Source organism: Propithecus coquereli, unplaced genomic scaffold, assembly GCF_000956105.1.
Source record: "Propithecus coquereli isolate 6110/MARCELLA unplaced genomic scaffold, Pcoq_1.0 Scaffold111, whole genome shotgun sequence".
Taxonomy (NCBI): Eukaryota; Metazoa; Chordata; class Mammalia; order Primates; family Indriidae; genus Propithecus; species Propithecus coquereli.
Window position 1 is genome coordinate 2,339,858 of NW_012135081.1, and position 16,956 is coordinate 2,356,813.

Below are 16,956 nucleotides of genomic sequence, written 5' to 3' on the forward strand. Positions count from 1 at the left end.
GTTTGTCATCTTATTCAGGCAGGTTGATAACCCTGAACTAGAGCATGGAGCCTTCCCATTGGAGACATAGTCTTTCCTGGGTGGCTGGGTCAGGCAAGTTGCTCACCTGCTCCCTCGCCTCCACCACACTCTGGCAGGTCTGGTTGGCCAGAATGTGGTGGGACATGTGTGCATGTGTATGTGTGTGCGTGTGTATGTGTGTGTGTGTGTGTGTGTGTGTGTGTGTGACAGTTCAGCACACAACTCTCCTCTGCTCACTGGCAGGGCTCCCAAGAGGGTGGCCACACGGGCATTGCAGGGCCTGGAAGTGACCAGTAGTAAGTGGGAAAGGAAACACAGCGCACCAGAGGAAGCTGGGCTAGAGGTGGGGATGTGCCCTCGCCTGGTGGTCACTCCCTCAGGGTGAGTCACCTGAGGCGCAGTGGAGGGCAACTGCTAGAGACCAGGCTCTGGAAGGGTAAAAGTAGTGAAGAGGAGGGTTGCTAGACCCCTTTAGGGATGGTCTACACGGTAAGTCCGGGACCATCTAAACAAATCTCTTGAGTTCTCTCCTGACCTCCTGGAGTCACATACTGAATTTTAGGGGCTGTTGAGCTACAGTGAGGCTGGAAACTCACTTAGCTTGGATGAGATTCTAACCCCCAATGTACTATAATGACCCCCTCCAAAGGCAAAACCCATCCTAACCCGGGGATATTCTTGACTCAGAGGAGCACTGAGGGGATTGCTTACACAAATACATGGTCTAAGACTCTGGAAAAAACGAGATTTCTCCTCCAGTATCCAAGGCTTAAAGTTACAAAGAAAATTAGAGTTAAGTCAACTTCCACAAGAGACCTTCCTGGGCTGTCATCAGCTCTCTTAAGGATGTTGTCCTTTCCCCGAGGGCCCTGCTGTCTGGTTTATTGTTTAATTTGCTTCTTTTGAGAAGTACTGGGTTGGGGGTGGTTCTGGGGACAAGAGAAAAGTCAGCATTCCTTTCCTCATTTTTCTCCAGAGTTGTCTGCTTGTAGTGGGATTTTCCAGGCTGCGAATTCCCTTAACCCACACTCTTTTGGTGGGAGGGATGGCTATGGACAGAGATTAGATTAAAATCAGGGAAAATGGCCTTATTTTTTAAATTCCCAACCTGCAGCAGACCCAGGACAAGCCCAGGACAGATAGAGTTCACTCTTGCTTCTTTCCAACATGGATTACAAAAGAACAGGTTCTGTTTTAGTGCAACTGTTTCCTCAAAGGAACCAGGGAGAGGTGGGAGCGAAGACTACATGTTCTGGCCCCAGGGCTATGGGACCCTTCTGACCTTGAGGTCAAGGCAGACATTCAGTCTGACCTTCTAAGCAGCACAGCACAGTTTTCTGAATTTTATCTCCTGGGTCCTTTCAGGGGCACAGTGTGCCTGCAGGCAAAGGGTGGGGGAGGGGCAGCAGGGGGCTGTGGCTCCACTAGATGAAGTGTCATCCCTGCCACTAACACAGAGGAACAAAGGAGAAGAGGGGTGGAAAGAGAATGCCATCGAAAGCAAGAGCTAATGGCCTTAGGAGCTGCTACAGCCCTGCCCCAAAGCCGGGGACTTTCTGGTTCCCAACCAGAATTCACCCTTCAGAAACCATGTTAGCAAAGTGCTTCTCTAAGTGATATCACAAATCCTTCTTCAGCATGGCCAGCCCAGACTCTGGAGCTCTCATGTGGGCTCCTCAGGCTCCCCATGATGTGAGATATGTGGGGAAGAAGAGGGAGGTATCGACACACGTGCACACAGTGGAGTCTCATGACCTAGGGCAAGCACGGCTGCATGTGTTGTCATGGCAGTGGCTGCAGCCGGGAGCCAAGGGAAAAGTACAAAGTGCTAGAACACAGGGCTGGGAGCTGAGCCCTAAGGGATCTGAAAGACGTTCAGCTTGCTGGTGTTCTTGAGCGTCTGGCGCCGATTGCAGAACCAGACCCGCACGACCTCGCGGTCATAGTTGAGCTCCTTAGCAATCTCAGTGATCTCCTGGCCCGTGGGCAGTGGATTCTTCTCAAAGTAGGCATTGAGAGCCTCTATGGCCTGGGGCGTGAAGGAGGTGCGGCGTTTGCGTTTCTTGGAGGGCTCACCTCCCACAAACTCCATCAGGTTCTGCTGGCCTTCCTGATTCCGGAGTTCAGCCTCATTCAACCACTTCTCCAGCACCGGCTTCAGCTTCTGGGCACTCTTGGGCGTGATGTCCAGCTTCTCAAACCTGCAGGCAACCAATGCCCAGGAAGAGACAGTGAGAGTGCCTCGGTTTCTTCAGCACACCCCGCACTCGGGCGTAAGCACTATCCTCAAAGGCTGCTCCCCGTAAGGCTGGTGACACTGACCCAGCGCCCCCTGCACCACTTCCACCAAGGTCCCTCTAGCTCGGCCAAGCCCAGACTCCTCACTCTCTCCGTTGTCCCAGGTCCTAACAGGGAAACCATTCTATGATCTTAGCTCAATCAGTAGTGCAATGATGATAGTGCAACTACTTTATGAACAACATACCAGAACTTTCACCTAAATGAGTGAAGGCCTTTGAGTTGTCATCTTGAGATGACATCCGGATGTCACGAGTGCAATTGCACTCCCATAGCAGATTGCTAACAAGTTGGGCTACTCTTTCTGGCTGAGCCTGGATGTGGCAACAGAATTCTCAACGTGGCATTGTAGGCACTCTAACAGTCACTCTGGGTCTAGTCAATGGAGTTGGCAGGCAGATGAAACCTTTTGGCCATCCCTGAGCCACGCACTTATCCTTGTTTGAAACTCTACTACTCTCTCCTTTGGTACTAGCACCAAAACCAGTTTGTCAGCTGCACACAAAAAAATCAGCTATATTACTTTATAGTCATGCCTTATAAGAGGGGGAGATGGGAGCATGACGGGGTATGGGGGGGTTATAGTTGAGAGCCAAGACAGAACTGAAGTTCCTACTCTGTTTAATTTTATAAGCTGTACTCCTTTCCTGATAGGATTCCTAAATGGATTAAGGTCTTGGGTTCTTCAAAGAAGGCCATATAAATGCTTAGGATTGGAGGATAAACTTCACAGGGCCCCCAGAAAACTGTGTCAGTGTTTGGCTACCCCAGCTGTACGTGTCTACCCTTAGGACAATCTTCCTTATTTGGAAGAAGGAAGGAGCAAGGGAGAACATGGAAAGTGGCCAGATGCCTGGGTCCCCGTGAGTGCCCAATGGCACCAGACACTCAGGCAGGCCCTGATCCTGTCCAGAGCAGCCTTACTCACCGGCAGATGGCTGACTGGCTGTAGGCTGGACCTTCTGTCGCAGTCAGAGCCTGGCCCACCTGGGTCTGTGTAAGGCCCAGGGAGAGCCGCCGGATCTTAAAGTTCTTGGCAAACTCCCGGATCTCTTCTAAGTTGATCCCATCCTCATCCAGACTTGGAGTATGTGGTTCTAGGCCAGAGAGAGGGACCAGGGATGAATGTGTAAGATAGGAATCATCACTGCTTATCTGGTTCATTGGTCTGGACTGATGCAGTAGTGGGGTTGGGGGCAGTGAGGACATCTGGCAAAAGGCTTGTCCACCCTTAAGACACTCATCACTCCTGTCCCCAAGACAAGCAAGGCTTGAGGGAAAGAGGCCTGAACCAGGCTCTCTGGGGGTGAGGGTCTATTTTCAAGTTCTTCCAGTTCTAACTGCTGACCCTCCCCCATCCTCCCTATGCCTGGCCCCAAACACACCTGTTGGCCATCCACATTCCTCAAATACTAGGTGAGAGACCACAGCAGAGATAGCCAATGGCTGGGCCTCTCAGAGAAGCAGCCAAACAGCCAACTAAGCAGCCTCCACCATCATCATGCCCAGACTCCAGCTCAACAGGAATGGAAATAAGAAAGCCAACCCCTTGCATTGGGCCTCTGCCCTCCCCCTTTGGGCCCCAGGAAGTTTATTAAGGAAAGCAGCATCTGAAGAGGTTGGGGTACCCAAATAAATGCCTCCCCCTCTTCTCCATACTCCTCCTCCAGGAGCCACTTACTGGACACCAACTGGCTGACGGTGGGGGTCTCTGAGCAGGTAATTGGGATGGGAGCGGAGGCAGATGGCTTGGCTGCCGGAGCCGGGCTGGCAATGACCACAGCAGGCTGGGGCACGGCTGATGTGGGCTGGATGGGCTGCACCTGTGAGAAGAGAGACAACAAGCCTTTGCTGCCCTCTGCCAGGCTCAGGGGGTCAGAATTCCTAGGTGGACCAGAGGCAGGGCAAAAATGGGCATGAAATCCTCACCTACCCAGGACATACCCACTTGTCCTCTATCAAAAAGCAAGTCTAGAAGCTGCTTATTAACACCCACCAACAATAATGACCAAACTATCCTAAATAAGCACAGCAACATGCCCCACCAAACTGGAGTCTCACAGCCACCTGTGACACAGGCAGGTGAGAGGCTCAGAAAGGTTGAGTACGATTGGTCAAAGCCCCAGCAAGTGCCCACCCTTGGGATAACTGCTCTCAAATCTCTGCTTTCAAAGGAGAAGCCTAAACCTGGTTCTAGAGCCTCCCAGGCCCCAAATGTCCATTAATAGGGAAATGTTAGATGACCTCTGGGACCTCCCTAAAATGAGATACTGTGCAGACACTAAGAAGAAAAAGGTGGCAGGGCATGGTGGCTCACACCTGTAATCCAGCACTTTGGGAGGCTGAGGCAGGAGGACTGCTTGAGGCCAGGAGTTTGAGACCAGCCTGAGTAACATAACAAGACCCTGTCTCTACAAAAAATAGAAAAAATTAGCTGGGCATGGTAGTGCGTGCCTGCAGTCCCAGCTACTCAGGAGGCTATTACAGGAGGATTGTTTGAGCCCAGGAGTTTAAGGTTACAGTGAGCTATAATGACACCACCGCACTCTAGCCCGGGCAACAGAGCAAGATCCTGTCTCCAAAAAAAAAAAGAAAAGAATAAGGTATATGTGGTATAACTCTTAAACGCTCCGAGGTCTGAGTCATTGCATTAAATGAAAAAAGTAGGATGAAACCAGTTTTTATAGAATAATACCATTAAAAATATTAATACATATGAATTTCCAGAAAAAATATTTGAAAGCATATAAAGCAAGCTATCAACAGGAGTCATCTCTGGAGGTGGAATGAGAATGGATTTTTACTTCTTATGTGACACATAATGTTGGAAGTTTTTTAAAAATCATTTTTAATCGAGAGAAGCTATAAATATATGAAATTAGTATTTTTAGTATGATTTTTTGAAAAAAGCTTTCTCAGAAGTGCAAGTTTCTCCAAGATGGTCCTATTCCCTGGATTCCACCCATGGTAGCCCTCAAGTTCATTCCTTCTTCATCCCCAGAGCTTAGTTTGGACCTCCTTGTCTCTTGCTAGAACTGTTTAAACTGCCTCCTAACACGTGACAAGGATTCAAACCACAGCCCAGTTCTTGGCCCCACCTGAATAACAGGGGGATTCTTTAAAAAATGCAAATCTGATGAGCCATTTTCTTGCCAAAAACCTTGCAACAGCTCCCTACTACCTAACAATTGTAATAATAAGAACTGCCATTTTTCAAGTGCTTTCTGTGTAACAGAGTGTTAATTGCCCATGTGTAATATGTCTTTAGCATTCATAACCTTCTGAAGTTGGCACTCTTATAATTCCTATTTTACAGATAAGGCTAAGTGGTTATTTTCTAAACTTGGAAGCAGCATACTACATTTGAGAACCACTAGCCTCTATACCACCTGGGATCTTAGAAATGCAAATTCTTGGGCCCCACTCCACATCTACTGAATAAGAAACTCTGAGAATCTTTGTCCCCATAAGCCCTGCATGTGATTCTGAGTTTGAGAACCACTGCTCTTGCAAAAAGTATGTGATATTTGGATACTTGGTGGCAGTTCCCTAAAGTTAGAGCACTCTCACATCCAACTCATTGCCCCCCACCCCTGCTGGCCACCTTTTTTTCTTTAGGGACAAGGCAGTGATTCTTCACAGGCACAATCATAGTGCCTCAAAATCCTCAACTCACAAGAGCCTCCTGCTTCAGCCTCTTGAGTAGCTTGGGACTAGACACCATGCCTAGCTTCATCCCTTTATATTAGTTCAATGTCCTTTATCTGTGAACCCTTGCCTAATCCCCCAAGTCTGTCAAGAGCTCCCTTCTCTGGGGTCCCAAAGCACCTTATTCGTGCCCCTATCATAGTCTTTATCATGCTCACTTCTAATTACTTCCAACACTGAGCTGTCTAAAGTTAGGAAGGACGTCTTATTCATCTTTGTGTCTTTAGTGCTTGGAATATAGTACACACTCAAAAAATACTCCTAGAATAAGGCCGGGCGTGGTGGCTCACGCCTGTAATCCTAGCTCTCTGGGAGGCCAACGCAGGCGGATTGTTTGAGCTCAGGAGTTCGAAACCAGCCTGAGCAAGAGCGAGACCCTGTCTCTACTAAAAATAGAAAGAAATTAATTGGACAACTAAAAATATATAGAAAAAATTAGCCGGGCATGGTGGCGCATGCCTGTAGTCCCAGCTACTCGGGAGGCTGAGGCAGAAGGATCACTTGAGCCCAGGAGTTTGAGGTTGCTATGAGCTAGGCTGATGCCACGCCACTCACTCTAGCCCGGGCAAAAGAGTGAGACTGTGTCACAAAAAATACTCCAAGAATAAACAAACAAATGACTAATCAAAGCCACCATGCAGAGTAGAGGAGTGGAAGGGTGAAGGGGTGAAGAGGGAGGGGGTGCAAAACCTTCCAGGGCTTTTCTGGCAGTTTGTTCACCCTGGAGCTGATCCAGATCTAGTCTAGACCACCTCCTCCCCGCCATCTTCTTAGAATGGCACCGGCCTCTTAGGGCACATATACTGTTTTTGGTGTGTGTGGGTAGGGTCTTGGGGGGGTGCTGTTTCCCTGGGCAGAACATGTGTGGACTCGCATGGGCCTTCTACTCTGGGACCTCACCTCATTATTAAGGAGAGGTACCCTGCTCTCCTAGGAGTTTCAGAAGATATTGTCCTAGCCGGCGGTCTGGAGGGAGCCGCCCATACCAGACAGTGTTGACTGTGCCCCCATCCCCTCCCCCATCCCTTGTACCTCACTCTTAGCGGGGGACTCAGGCGTGCTTGGCTTCCGGACAGCCACGGGCGGAGGCAGGGGGCTGCTGGCCAGGGTCGCAATCACCTGGCCCTGGGCGTTCAACAACAGTTGGGGGGTCACAGCCTGGACCTGCAGGCTTTGGGCTGGTGCTGGGGCCGCCACACTAGCTGAGTTCACTACCCACGGAAGTGTTCCAATAACCTGGCAGGAAATAAGGCAGGAACCTCAGGTGTGAGAGTAGCGTCCAGCTCCACCCCCCACCCAAATCCTCACACTGTCAGGGGGAGAGACTAATCACTTAACCCCCTCTGGCCTCAGTTTCCTCATCAATAAAGTGAAGGATTCACAGGCTAGGGGCTACTTCCTCTATTCCATCCTCAGAGCTGTGGTAGAACAGGAATAGGTGTGGATGTGGATTCAGAGAGACCTGGATGCAAATCCTTGCTCTGCCACATTTTAGCTGTGTGGCTTAATTTCTCTGAACCTCAGCCTTCTGTCCTGTAAAATGGGAATAAAATCTCCATCTAATAGATTTGTACTCAAAATGAGATAATGTATGAGAAAGCGCCGAGCACAAAGCCTGGCCACAAAGTGGGTGCTCCATAAATGAAACCCCCAACTAGAGTGAGCGCCTCTAGGACAGGGGGTGGCTACGTCCCTGCCTGGCTCCAGCCTCGGCAGAGAGCTGAGGCCCAGGATACGAACTGCAGCTTGACACACTGAGTTTCTCTGACCCTTACCCCAAGTCCTGGCCACCCCCTGCCAGCTTCTCCACAGTCCCCGCCCCTCAGCCCTGTCTTTGACCACTTGCCTGTCCCTGAGCATTGGTCAGGATCTGGCTGCTGAGCCCCGGCATGCTGGGAATGGCGTTGGTAATGACCGGAGTTGTGGTGAGGGAGCCCAGGATCTGGGTCTGTCCCCCGAGGGAAGCAGCACTGATCTGTGGGTGGAGGAAGAGCCTTGCTCAGAGGCCAGGGGGTGAGAAGAGCCCGAGGCAGAGGGAAGAGGGCTGAGGGGCACTGGGGTGGGCAGATGTGAATGTGGGCTGCAGGCCCATGACCACCGGCTGAATAGGTTCCAGGGATGCAGGGGTCAGCAGGGAAGGGTGGGGCCACAGTCATGGAACAGGCCTGGGAGGGTAGAAGGGCCAGGCTGGAGAGGCTGATGTGATCCTGGTCACATCTAACAGCTCCCACTGCCAAGCCAGGAGCTACACTGGATGGACACCAGCATAGAGCTGTAAGCCTCTAGCTGCACTTTAGTGACAACTCACAAGCTTGCAATCCCCAGACATCATCCCACCCTTCAAGCCTGGTCCAGCGGTTCAGGTTCTGGAGAATTTTCCCGGCCCTCTTGGCAGGGGTTGTCTGCTTTTATCTGGGATGGACGGGCTGGCAGCTGTAAGGAGAAGGCCTCAGAGCGAGCCCATCTCTGCTGATGTGTTGGAAAAGGGCTGTATTCGGGGGGCTGGTCCTCCACTGTGGGACGGGTCAGTTCCACCCTTGGCCCGACTCAGTCCATGCCTGGTCAGCCCTGGGTGAGGGCGGCAGCTTACGATTCCTGGGCTAAACGCGAAGCCTGCAGGCTGGACGGTGATCTGTGGGGGGGTGTCCACTGGCTTGGGGGTGGGGGCAGCAGCGGTGGCAGCAGTGGGCTGCGGTAGGATGGCAGGTGTGGTCTGCAGCAGCGGCTGGGTCTGGAACAGCGTCTGGGGCTGGCCTGGTGGCCGGGATTGGGCCGGCGAGGAGGCCTGTACTGGTGGGGCAGCTTGTACCGGTGCCGGGAGAGCGGTGTTCAGCACGGCAGCTGCTATGGAGCAAGGCAGAGACAGAGGTGCTCAAATGCCTAGCCACAGCCCAGAGCAGCTCCAATCCTAAGGGATCTGGCACAAGATTGAGAGGGGTTGGGGCAGTGGGCGAGGGGAGCAGGCAGCCACGATTCCCTTGATCCTTGAAGGGCTGGCACGTGCCAACATCTCTCATCCCCCCTCCCTTGGGCCAGGAGATGTGGAGGTTCGAAAACCAGATGTTGAAATCTTCTTGCAGTCCTTCTCAGGAGCTGGTCATGGGTGAGTTCTGGCGTTGGGGGAGAGGGGCAGTCTCAGATAGTTGGCTGAAGTAAGAAATGCCTGCTGGGCCAGCATGGTGTCATGGCCTAGAGTCCCACGGTGGTGCAGTGGCTCCGTGACTGGATGCCCAAGACACCAGATCCAGACTCCAGGGCTGTCACCCTGGGTGGTCTGCGGGTTCTGAGTCCAACATGGCAACGTGCAGGGGTGGTAGTGTAGGGTGGTAGGGGGCCTGGTGGTGCAGTCCTGGGAAGAGTTGCCGTTACCTTGGAGACCGGCTAAAGGTGGCTTGAAAATTCCCCCCGTAGGAGAAGCAGCGGTCAGTCCTGGGAGGGCAGCCACAGTTGCTGTAGGAATTGTCCACACGGCCAGCCCCTGCTGACCAGCCACTTGACCTGCAATACTGATGGGGATAAGAAGAGGTTGAGTAACTGCCCCTGCTGGAACCATAACTCCTGTCAGAACTGTGGCTAAGTTTTCCTGAGTCAAGACCTGCAAAAGCAAACAAGATTTCAAAAAGAAAAGAAAAAGTAAAAAATCAACATTGACAGCGCAAACACTGGGTCTCTCAGACCCAGTTGAGCACAAACAAAGCATTCTGAGGGCAAAAGGGAAAAGGCCACATGAGCGGGGAGGAGCCAAGCCCTAACTAGAGGCCCAAACCTGAGGGGGGTGCCTGGACCAACTATCCTGCTTTCAGAGGAGTCTCCCGAATTCAGGACAGGGCCGGCCCTGCTCACAGCGTGGGAAGGGTACACAGGCCTCTCCCACCAAGTCTGTTGCTTCCCAGGCCTTCCCCAGGCCCTTGCCCACAGGACCAGCACTTCATGGCCAGGGAACAGGGAGCAGAGTCTGGTGGAATCAGGTGGTCAAGGGCCCACAGAGGCCTCCAAGAAGCCCTGGTGGAGGAGACTCTTGACTCGATGACTTAGAGATCAGTGCGTGCAGCGAAAGGTCACAGGGAGCTCTGCATGCCTGCTCACAGCTCCTCATGGCACTGGGGGCCGCTCCCTGGCTCTAAATGAGGGCTCTGTGAATAACTCATTAACTCTTCCAGGCATCCACTGGAGGAACTGACAAGGGTATTCACTCAGTTAGTCATTAAACAGAAACTCTGGCAGCATGAAAGAGTTAATGGAATTTCTAGTCCTTGTGGACTCCAGGACATGACCTGGCAAACACAGATCTTCTCTTCCAAATGGGCCTGGTCTGGGCAGGGGTGAGGCTGGGGATGCTTAGTAGGAGATTCCTTCCCTCAAGCCACAGCCCCTTCCCTGTTCTGCCTCATGAAGTTCCCAGATCCCATGGCCACCCCATGCTGGCTGTCCCAGGCCTTGCTCCTACCCACTGCCCTCTGTCCAGCTCCCCAAGGTGGCCCTTACCTGGGGGGCAGCTTGCACAGCCAGTGGTGTCAGGGTCTGCGATGCCTGAGGCTGGCTTGGGGCTTGGCTGAAGGTGGCAATGGTGGGGGCAGGGCTCGGAGGGATCCCCGGGAGTGACTTCACTTCATGTGGCATTGAGAGAAAGAAGGACAAGGAGTGAGCTGGATGTGAGTGGAGGGATCATCAGAGCAGAATGTCATATCTGCAGCCTGAAGTGGTAACTCTCAGCCCCAAATTGCATTTCTGCATAACCCAAAACCAACTTCCTTCCCTGGCCGTGAGGCAGCTTCGAAGCTTGCCAGGTGCTACTGGTAGTGAGAATAGGAGGCTGGGGAGCCCTGTACCAGATCTGGAAGGTAAGCCACCCTCTCCCCACATCTAGATGAAGAAAATGCAGGCTGCACAGTTGCATATTAGCCCCTCATTTCCTGGCTCTATAGGACCTGTCACATAATCAGTGAAGGGGCCTAAAGCACACCCATCAGTGAGGGAAGGAGCTAGAATTGATGGCGGCAGCTGTCCTTGGCTCATTCAGCAACTGAATTCTTTGTTCACCCCACCTTCAGGCTACTTTTTGGACATAGGTGTTGGCTTGGGGAAGGGGCAGGGGTTCCTGAAGGGCAGAATCCTGGAAGCAACAGTCCCTGAAAACTGGACATGTCTTTGCCACACTGCAGGGTCACGGGGCTCTCTGGGCCAGCCAGCTTTGCTCTGCCATTCCCTGAGGGCTAAAGTCAGGATGAGCAGCTTCTTCGACTTTCTAAAGAAACTTCCCATGAACTGGAGCTTTTTGCCTCTTCTTGCTACCTTGGCCTGTTCAGGTATTGGGGTGCCCCCAGGAAACCTCTTCACATCCACATGACAGTGAGGAGAAGGATTATTATTTAATGTATGAGGAGACATTAAAAGGAGTCTGGATAGTAGGTGACGGATATTGGACCAGATCAGTGGCTTCTTAATACTGCTGGGCATTTATTTCTGGGCTCTAATCTAGGCCTACTGAACTAGAATGTCCAGGAGTGGCAGTCAGATACCTCTCCTCTCTCTTTTTTTCTTTAAAGCTCCGCCGAGAGTGGGATACAGCACATAGCCTAGAGTGGGAACCAGTGAATCAAATAACCTTCAGGGTTCCATCTAACCCTGCAGTCCTAGCCTGTGTTTTAATCCAGAAACACATCAAACTAACCCAGAACTATACAGTTAACAGCATATAATAATAAAACCTAGGTAGCTGAAGGATTAAAGAGACAAGCATCCAGCAACAAAGGCCTTGTAAAATAGCAAAGGGAAATGAAATGAAGGTTTATCTCCTCTGTGGAGGAAAGATACATTTCTAACTGTTGAAAAAAATAATCACAGGTGAAGGATAATCTGAAAATATGAAAATTTAAAAAATATCCTTTTGGACAAAATGTAATGAAGCATAAAAAGGAAAATGAGAAAATGGGAGTGTGACAAACAGAAATGATAAAAGCTTAGCATCTGAAGAAATAAAATATTCATTTTATTAGGGCATATTTCCAAAGTAGGACCATGGGGTCCAAGGGTTTACAAACATTTAGAGCTTCTGTTGCTTCCTGCTAGACTGTACAGAGAGACTAAACCAATTCACATAGACTTCAGCAATGTACCTATTTCTCCACAGCAACACCCAATTTAGGTTTTATCACCGTTTATTTATTTTCGGGCTTAACAGGCACATGGTACCTTAAAGTCAATTACTTTTCTTCTCACTGATAGCAAGATTTTGTATTTTTCCATGTGATGACTTCCTCCTATGTTAATAATTAATTTCTCTTCAAAAGGAATTTTAGTGCACTATACCACAAAAAAATGTTTTCTAAGCTGGGTGTGGCGGGATGGGGTGAGTCTGTAATCCCAGCTACTTGAGGGGCTGAGGTGGGAGGACAGTTTGAGCCCAGGAGTTCAAGACCACACTGGGCAACATAGCAAGATCCCCTATTAATAAATAAATAAATAAAATATGAAAAAAATTTTAAAGGACCAATACAAAGGCATTCAAAGCAGCACTATTTATGAGAATGAAAAATCAGACCGTTTTTACAATGGCCCAAACCAGAAGCAGGTGTGTGAACCTACGTCAACAATGGGAATGGCCACACGAAATAATATGGTGGTGTTGTACCACATAGTCTACCCTTTGGCCACAACTATAAAAATATATATGTGTGACAAAGACGGGATAGTAATTTAGAGTGACGCAAACCACTAGATTCTTTTTTCATCCTGAAAAAGTTTCCTATTACTTAGTTTTGTTTTGTTTTAATAAGAGGAAACCCTTCTTACTACTGCATATCTGAAAAGGTTCCATCAAGCTAAGCTGGCAGCTTCTTAGGTGGCACCATCAAAATACCTCCCTTACCTGCTTGACAACGACTAAAATTCCTTTACAGAGAAGAAGGCTTTTGTGAAAGGCTTACAAATACACAAACCTCTGGAAGAAGGTGCACACTGCTGTACACATTCATGCAAAGGTGTAAATAATTGATTCAGGATCCATTACCGAGAGCAGGTTTGGAAAAGGAGCAGAACTGAGGCACCAGAGGAAATGAGATATGGAAGCTGGACAAAAGGGTGGAAAGGGAGATCGGGGCACGGCGAATAAACCTGAGAAAGCTCCCAAATGTTCTGAAAGGGGCTCCATCCATTCACCAATGTGGCTGTGCTGAATGGAAAGGGTGGCAGGGACATAGTAGAGTCCTTGTCTTCCCTGCCTGCTCTCTAGGGCACTGCCCCTTGGGAACAGGCGATGACCCATCCTGGCCTCAACATGGAAGCAGAGCATGTCCAGGCTAGGGAAAAATGGTCATGTCTCTTGTCATTCCTTTATTCAAAAGGTAAAACAATAACTTGGGTTATTAGGGTTCCAAAGAATCTGCATACTGATTTGCAGGTACAGTAAGTAAGGTGAAGTCATGCGGCTTTCTTGTTAAGGAGTTGCTGTTTCTCTAAAGTTTATCTGTTGTCATTTGCTTTCTTCTTGGCTTCTCCTCCTGGCCCACCCCCACCAGCCCAGATCTCTAGCCTAGGGAAGTGGGGCACATATAGCAGAAGGCCAGAGGAGATGAACTGCGGTGTTCTGGGGAATCAGCAAAGGAGGCCCAGTGCTTCCTGGGAAGGTCAATGAAAGGGTGCCCCATGGCCAGAGAGCAGTGAGTCATACCACAGTTCAGGCTCTAGAATAGCCCTGGCTGTCTCAGTGCTACCTGCAGGAGAATCAAGTTCATGCCCTGTGGCCATCTTTGGAGAAGGGTAGCACCTATAAATCTGCTGGGAGGAAGAAGCGGAAATTCTGTGAAGTCCTAAATAATCTGCATCCTTAATCTGAAGTAAGTGAAATGTCCTCCCATCCTCAGCTCCTGGGACCTCCTGGCTATACTACAAAAAAGACTGAGCTAGAGAAGCTGGCAGGATCCCGAAGGGCCAGTCCTCTCTACGCTGGGCCTGAGGGTCTGGTCTAGATCTAGGAGCCCTCTGAGGTTGATTCAACCCCCTGAACCGAGCCCTGCCAATCTCCTTCCACCACCCCTGACCCATCCCAGTTTAGGCCTGGAAGTGACTAAAACTAGAACTAAAGTTCCAGGGATAAGGAGTGCAGAGTAGCCCTGGCAGCTGACTAGAAGTGCAGGCTGTGGCCGGAAGCTGTCCAGAGGATAGGAAGACAAGACCCTAAGGCCACCTGGGCCCCAAGGACACATGCTGGCTCCCCGCGCATCACAGAAGGGAGCAATACCAGGTGGGAGCAATGGCCTCGTACCAGTTGCCTCTGCAGAGGAGTCTGGGTTGTCCAGCCCAGCTTCACCGGCGGCTTCGCTGGCTTCAGCGGGGCCGCCACTCTGGGCGCCCTCGGTGGCCACACCCTCCAGTCCTTTGCCCTCCTCCTCAGTGGGGAGCTGGGCGTCCACTCCAACTTCCAGCACTCGGATGGTCTCATGGCCTGACATCACGATGACCTGCAAGCAGAGCACCGGGATGCTGCTGCGGGGAGGGGCCGGCACAGCCCTGGGGCAGAAGCTCTGGGCGTGTCGGGTAGAGAGGAGAGGGCACCTCAGGATGCAGACCTCCTGTCCAGAGGGCTGTGTGCTCTGTGACGATCCCAGAACCTGGGCAGGTTGCAGCTCCCCAACTGCAGGGACACTGCTGCTAGAAGAAAGCAGGCCCTGTGACAGGGAGAAGGGCCTGACACTGCCGGAAAAAGTCCCACAGAGCCAAACCACATGGGAGACAATTCTGTTTGCTCCCTCTCTTGGACTCAGCTCCAGGAGTGGTAGGTGGCCTGTACCACAGGCTTGCAAGGATGTCCCCTTGGTGGCTAGGATATTAGAGTGTGACCACGAGGGCTCCTAACACGGTAGCCACAGCTTAAGTTGGGCCAGGAAGTAAATCCCTTTTACTTCTCTTGAAACCATCTGGAAGTTCCCCAAAGATGAAGGGGTGCAAAATGAACGCTCCACAATGCCGAGTAACTTTTATTTCCAAAACTCTGGGGTAAAGGCTCAGGATTTCCCTGCAAGCTAACTTCCTGAAACAAGGGTGAAGAGTCCTGAAGATGTGGCCTCTTCCTCTCCACACCGCCCCATTCCTGGACTGGAGCTGTGTGTTTGGGCCTGCGGCTCCAGTCACACCCTCTGCTGTGGGCATGCCCAGTCCTCCAGAGGATCCTCCATGCACAAGTGATGCGGGCGGTCCCCAAGCCTCAGGACACGTGGTCTTCTTCCCCTGGCTGGGCACCCTGCACTTTGCTCTGTGCCCCCAGCATGGAAATGCTGCCAGTTGGGCAACTCAAGAATCAGAGACAAACTCTGTACATTAAGAAGCTTCGTGTCAGGCCTCCCCTGCACTTGGCCTGTGCCCAAAACCATTTTCATAACACATTCCTTAAGCCTGAAAATTGGATCCAGCCAGAGACTGTGCTGGAAAAAGTGACAATGTGACCCTTTAGGAGAGTCGAAGTGAAATAAATCCCCAAAAGCCGTTTCCTCACTGACTCAAACTTGACCTATGAGGGACTTCATTCCGATTACATTTTAAGAGATGTTAATCTCTTTCTCCTTTTAAAAATGACATAAGTAATAAATAGTCGCTGCTGAAAAATTAGAGTATATATATATACATGCAAGAAGAAAAATTAAACAGTAAATTACCTGATGTCCAAACCTTTCCCCATGTAAACTTACACATGTTTGTACATTTTAATTCCACTTTTCAAAGTCACAGCTTAAAATCTCCAAACTCAGCCCCTAAGAAATCCTAGCTGGCAACTACCTCTGGGCCGGTGACATGACCATGAACCTTGGTAAGAGACACTGAGGGGCTCTGTGGAGTCTTCCTCCCTTGCCCACACACTCAGTTCCTCACCGCCACCCACCCACCTCTTCCCGCCCCAGATGATACCTGCTCATTGACAGTCAGAGACGACTCTGGCCCGGCTCCAGGATCCATGGTCACTTGTCAGGGTGTGGTGGGGGCCCGCCCACACCTAGTGCATCCTGGGTAAGATGGGATTGGAAAAGCAAAGGCTGATGCGACACAGTAATGCAATTTCCATGCCGTCTAGGAAAGTCAGAAATAGAATGGTAGGAGGACACAGAACCTAGGTTCTCCCAAGTATCTGCAGAAGTATACAGAACAGGATTCTAAGAACTTTGAAAGTAAAGTGTCTCACTTCCTACAGCATCCCAGTAGAACCTACCACACTAGGAGGAACCAGGGCCATCTGTGCTTAGGGTGACAAGAGGAAAGAGAGAGCCGGTCATCTGTTCCTGGGTGTTCCCCAGTCCAGTGGGAGAGTGCACACCCAGGAGAACCCAAGGTGAATCTGACCCTTGGACACTCAGAACCTTGGACACAGGTAAGGAGCACGCTGAGTATCAGAGTGCTTCTTGGGGGAGAAATCTGGGCAGACTTCCTAGAAGAAATGGTAAAGACATAAATTAAAACAGTGGTCTCAAACTTTAATACGCATGATCATCATCTGGAGTACTTATTAAAAATGCAGGTCCCCAGGCCCCTTCCCCAAACTACCCTTAGAGAGTCTGATTCAACGTGTGGACCCCAAGGAATCAGCTCTCAGGTGATTCTGTGGCAGAGACCCAAGGACCACAGTGATCTGTAACATAGGGGGCAGGACATCCCAGATGGTGGGACAGCCTGTCACGTGCAGTGAGAAGGACTGGGCAAAGCCCATGTGAAGACAGGTTGTCTGGCTGGAGCCACAAACCACAGCTGTAAGAAATAAAGGAAATAGAGGGGGCAAATAGGTTTAGACACTTTTACAGGAAAGAAGGCAATTGGCATTTATTGCGTACTGTGCACTAAGCATTTTATGTAACACTAATTGATGTATTACTCCTGCCACCTCTGGGGGATACAGAATGGGGGGGCATTAGTATCACCATGTTACAGATGAGGAAACGAAGCTCC

General features: G+C 50.6%; 1 protein-coding gene across 2 annotated transcripts; it reads right to left on the reverse strand.

Moving 5' to 3' along the window:
* Positions 1 to 819: 819 nt before the first annotated feature.
* Positions 820 to 15,975, reverse strand: POU6F1 (POU class 6 homeobox 1). Of its 2 annotated transcripts, none has more exons than XM_012653456.1 (10): positions 15,928 to 15,975; positions 14,291 to 14,486; positions 10,513 to 10,629; positions 9,397 to 9,525; positions 8,618 to 8,871; positions 7,874 to 8,002; positions 7,060 to 7,263; positions 4,001 to 4,142; positions 3,248 to 3,416; positions 820 to 2,222 (listed from the first exon to the last, which is right to left on the reverse strand). In XM_012653456.1, the coding sequence occupies exons 1-10, from the start codon at positions 15,973 to 15,975 to the stop codon at positions 1,877 to 1,879; spliced, it is 1,734 nt and encodes a 577-aa protein (XP_012508910.1). In that variant the 3' UTR covers positions 820 to 1,876. The 2 variants fall into 2 exon arrangements, with proteins under 2 accessions (XP_012508910.1, XP_012508901.1); XM_012653447.1 differs by having other exon boundaries at positions 9,397 to 9,527; positions 10,514 to 10,634.
* Positions 15,976 to 16,956: the final 981 nt, after the last annotated feature.

What these genes read in the sequence shown, in the direction of transcription:
- POU6F1 (XM_012653447.1), bottom strand. Translation starts at nt 15,975, where the DNA reads ATGGATCCTGGAGCCGGGCCAGAGTCGTCTCTGACTGTCAATGAGCAG. An exon ending in AGTCCCCCGCTAAGAGTGAG is followed by an intron (nt 4,143 to 7,059) that starts GTACAAGGGATG and finishes CTCTTCTCACAG; the next exon opens with GTGCAGCCCATCCAGCCCAC. An exon ending in CGTCAGCCAGTTGGTGTCCA is followed by an intron (nt 3,417 to 4,000) that starts GTAAGTGGCTCC and finishes TCTCTGGCCTAG; the next exon opens with AACCACATACTCCAAGTCTG.